The sequence below is a fragment of the Apostichopus japonicus genome, chromosome 17 (genome assembly GCF_037975245.1).
Source record: "Apostichopus japonicus isolate 1M-3 chromosome 17, ASM3797524v1, whole genome shotgun sequence".
In the NCBI taxonomy this organism is placed as follows: domain Eukaryota; kingdom Metazoa; phylum Echinodermata; class Holothuroidea; order Aspidochirotida; family Stichopodidae; genus Apostichopus; species Apostichopus japonicus.
The window spans coordinates 28,201,898-28,206,531 of NC_092577.1; the positions used below are offsets into that span (position 1 = coordinate 28,201,898).

At 37.7% G+C, this 4,634-nt stretch overlaps 2 protein-coding genes across 2 annotated transcripts in view; one reads left to right on the forward strand and one right to left on the reverse strand.

Annotated features, from left to right (window-relative positions):
- The window catches only part of LOC139984498 (uncharacterized), a 6,891-nt gene extending 6,184 nt beyond the window's left edge, over window positions 1-707 (reverse strand). Inside the window, exon 1 of the mRNA XM_071998412.1 lies at window positions 692-707. Within this exon, the coding sequence (XP_071854513.1) occupies window positions 692-707 (16 nt within the window). The remainder of the gene's footprint in view (window positions 1-691) is intronic.
- The window catches only part of LOC139984494 (uncharacterized), a 26,809-nt gene extending 22,453 nt beyond the window's left edge, over window positions 1-4,356 (forward strand). Inside the window, exon 5 of the mRNA XM_071998408.1 lies at window positions 3,807-4,356. Within this exon, the coding sequence (XP_071854509.1) occupies window positions 3,807-4,018 (212 nt within the window). The 3' untranslated portion in view covers window positions 4,019-4,356. The remainder of the gene's footprint in view (window positions 1-3,806) is intronic.
- Window positions 4,357-4,634: the final 278 nt, after the last annotated feature.

Below are 4,634 nucleotides of genomic sequence, written 5' to 3' on the forward strand. Positions count from 1 at the left end.
AAAGTCTAATATAGCTTGTAGTGCAAGATAAGGTACTCATAATCGGGCATTATGAAAGTCTAATATAGCTTGTAGTGCAAGATAAGGTACTTATACTCGGACATTTTGAAAGTATAATATAGCTTGTAGTGCAAGATAAGGTACTCATACTCGGACATTATGAAAGTCTAATATAGCTTGTAGTGCAAGATAAGGTACTCATATTTGGACATTATGAAAGTCTAATATAGCTTGTAGTGCAAGATAAGGTACTCATATTCGGACATTATGAAAGTCTAATATAGCTTGTAGTGCAAGATAAGGTACTCATACTCGCGCATTTTTAAAGTCTAATATAGCTTGTAGTGCAAGATAAGGTACTCATATTCGGGCATTATGAAAGTCTAATATAGCTTGTAGTGCAAGATAAGGTACTCATACTCGGGCATTTTGAAAGTATAATATAGCTTGTAGTGCAAGATAAGGTACTCATACTCGGACATTATGAAAGTCTAATATAGCTTGTAGTGCAAGATAAGGTACTCATACTCGGACATTATGAAAGTCTAATATAGCTTGTAGTGCAAGATAAGGTACTCATACTCGGGCATTATGAAAGTCAAATATAGCTTGTAGTGCAATGTAAGGTACTCATACTCGGGCATTATGAAAGTCTAATAGAGCTTGTAGTTCAAATAAGTCTGGCACGCACCGAAAATCACGACCATATCTTTGATCCCAACAATTATCTTCAGTACAAAAACAAATTTGGGCTTTGGCGTATGAATGACGTCATCTTATGCCATTAATAGCTGCTATTGACAAAATGAGCCGCCGTTTTAGTAAATTTTGAATATTGGTGAGACGAGATTAACATGATGAGGTAGATAGTGGGCTTTCCCAAAATTGAATTCCTGTAAATTCGTAGTTTACTATTATAAGAATGAAGTAAGAAGATCAAAATAGACAATTTCAATGGTTCTGTTGTTACAACTGTCGGTTCTTTATTTACATTGCCTTCCGACAGTCTTTTGAAGTTGTATAGGTCATGGGGAATGATGCCATGGATCAATCAGGCAACACAATTATGTCACTTAAAGTTTGTAGCGCTGCTCGTTTTCAAGGAACGCCGTTTTGATAGACAATTGCTTTATCTGAAGTTCCCTTCCCGGTTGTTACTTTCCAGTCGCATCATCTGTGTAGATGCGACATCTCAGCTTAACAATGCTGCTCAAATTGTTAGATTCACTTGCCATTTCTTTTTATTTGGGAACTTGATGAAAAAGAACCTAACATGAATTGTATCTGGGCGACGAGAGGTAAGAGTTGAATGGAATCCTTGGGTAGGGTACTTTCCCAGGGTCAATCAACGAACTCGAAATGATCTCCCCACCCCCGCAAAAAAAAAAAAAATCGTTATTAACCAGTAAAGATATCATTCACTTGAAATCCATGCTAACAAACTCACCCTCATGCAGAGGTGGTTACGATTTCGGTAACCATAGTTTTTAGGGTTTGTTATTGTTTGAAACTTCGGATTCAACCATAACCCTTGAAAAATTGGAATGAATTGAATACAAAAACAATCAACTTATGTAATATATATATATATATATATATATATATATATATATATATATATACAACAGAACTAGTATTGTTCGATACAGGTGACACACGCCTACAGTGGAATTACGACCTTCCTTACCGGTTTCGAACCTCTGCACATAAACAATCAGCGTCCATAGCCTGTTGGCTAGGGTGTCCGCATATAAAGCGGGAGGCCCGGGTTCGAATCCCGGTTGAGGCTGGAAGTTTTTTCACTGTTCTGGATTTTCCAAGTCACTACGATTTCAATTACATATATATATGTATATATATATATATATATATATATATATATATATATATATATAGATATGTATATGTATATATTTTTATATGCATCATTGTCTTTGTACCTGTCAGTAGCTTAACTTTCAAACTCTAATTCCCTGGTATTCAAAGTGGGGATCATAAAAACAAACCAAAAATTTATAAAGAAAAGAAATTGCAAAAACAAGAAGAAAGAAGACCCTCTGACACTTTTACTTCTGCCAGTAGACATTAGTATCTTAAACATACGATTAGTCAATTAACAATCTTCAGTCAAAACATTGGCATGATTTCGTTACCTAGCATAGGCCCTGTGTTACTGCTAATTATACACAAATAATATTGTTCTACTCTCAGAAGCCTTTTCAGCAAATGATGTGTTTTGCAATTCAGGGAAGGGTCAGTGAGAACTTCATATTAGCCAGTAGCTTTTTGAACGCACTTGCATATTTTAAAAGCAGTTGGCAAAAGTTGTGAGATTTATAGGCCTGCCCGGTGATGTTATATGCTTGAGTTTATGGGTGACAATTATTTTATTTTCCTAGCATATTTCTGGGCGATATTGATAATATTTAACATGTTGAGATGTTATATGGTAATGTATTTGTACTTGCCCAAATAAACATTAAGAGGGTGGAGGGGGTGGGGTAATGTCATTTGTTTTTCAAGAGGGTGGAAGGGGTTACTTGGTGTGTTTTCGAGAGGGTGGGAGGGGTGGGGTGATGTCATTTGTTTTCATTATCCCACCTTGTTAAAAGTCTGTACATAAACCGTGTTTTTCCAAGAGATGATTTGTGCAGCCATGGAGCAGCATGGCAGCAGCATCTTTGAAACTAATTAATATTCAGTATTCCTCGATGTGACGTCGACAATGACAATCATGCTTTACAATATGAATATTCAATCTGTAATATGCTTCCCAACTAAAGATGCTTTTGTATTGAAATAAGTGCCTTGATAAAGAGCAATATAGCTATATTAGAAATTTATGTTTCACCTTTATGCGATTGTTTTTGTTCCCCTGTTAACCAAGTCCACATGATACCCTGCAAATCAATTTTATTACCAGGTGTTCTCCTTACCCTGAATATGGTTTCTTCCTGGCAGCCTATCCCAGTGGCATACACAGGGTTTCAAGGGTAGTGGGACCAAATTCACAAATTCCTGGACTGATTTCGGTAGGGGCATTACCCTTTATGGAATGGCCAGAGGCAAATTAAGGATCCTGGTGTTATGAGGCTGACTACCATGAAGTGGGTCCTCCCCAAGAAAACAATTAGACTGAAGGATTTTAAAAAGGAGGGGTGCAACCCTGGCATCACAGAAGAAGACTCCCATGTGGTGGTGGTGGTGGGGCAGGAGCGAAGTAGCTGTAAACCCATAGAGTTCTAAATTTCCCCGACTTACGATTGTAGGTTCCCCTCCCCTCCCCCACCCTCCCATTTTCGCTCGCCACTGGCTCGTCCTCAACCCTCCCGTTCCTCATCAACCAACCCAAAAATAGAAAATGTAGATTTTTACGCAGATTGAAGGTTATTGGAGTTGCTTTAGTGCACCTTTTCGGGAGACAATAATTCTGATGGGGGGGGGGGGGAGATGGGGAGGGGGTTCTACCGTCCCTCCCCATTTATTCGTGGTTACATCACTGGATGCATCGTTATGTAAGATTGTAAGCCTCACAGAACTTTGATGCCCAGATTCGCCATTTTGCGAAATTATGGCCCATCCGATTTCTGTTGCATGCGTCCACAACCCTTTATGAACTGCTCTGTAGGCTACACTGGGACATGGTCGAATCGAAATTGTAAACTAAAGGCTTCACTTTAAAATAACCACGAAATCTTTATGATTTTACAAACATACTGATTAATACAAATATATTTTGCTTGCATAAAGTCTCCATATTACCATTACGTTATATATCTTGCCTTCCTAACGGTTTTGTTTAATAGGGGGCGCTACTCTGGAATTTGACGTTGAATTGATGAGAGCGCTCAACTTGGCAGACCTCGGAATGGAAGACAAACCGACGTCACAGGACGAACCAGATCTCGACTACAAGTTTCTCTTTAAAATCGTGATGATCCCGTCTATTATTTTCTACATTATCAATTCCATGACCGTAAAGATGTTCAAGGAACCAGAAAAGGAGAAAAAGAAATAATGTCGTCGGTGACTTCGTAACTCGTCTAAGGATCGGAGTCACTTAAAACTCCCATCCTTCCTCTTCAAAATATTTTTTCCCCTCTCCAAAATTATTTGCTTTTGACGTTTACCATTTGCTTTATAGTTTACGCTCCTCCAATCACTAAGTCAACGGTGAGCCTGAAGGGACGTACCAGTTGTAGAATTAGCGTGTTAGTAAATAACACGACATCACGACAAAAATACGATATTTGTCGAGTTGACAAGTTACGATAATATGGACATTTTGGGCGAGAATGATTAAATTGTCGATTTTCTGCATTACGCGTAAATTTTACTATGTGTAATCGTAGACATACGTCAAGATGTTATGATAGTCTATAAGACAAAAAAATATACAAATTTGTCGAAATTTCGAACCTCTTTACTAAATTCTGTTTTTTTTTTTGGGTGTGGGGGGGGGTCAATTATCATTAGTTTTTAATCTTGGTTTCTTCTAGCCATTTGTAAGGCCTATACTACAATGTACACTTATATAACGTAAGCAATACATAACAATACGCTGAAATTGGATACATTATAGCTTGATATGTTTTCTTGAAAAATCCTTATTTTTGCGTAAAATCACGGTAAAG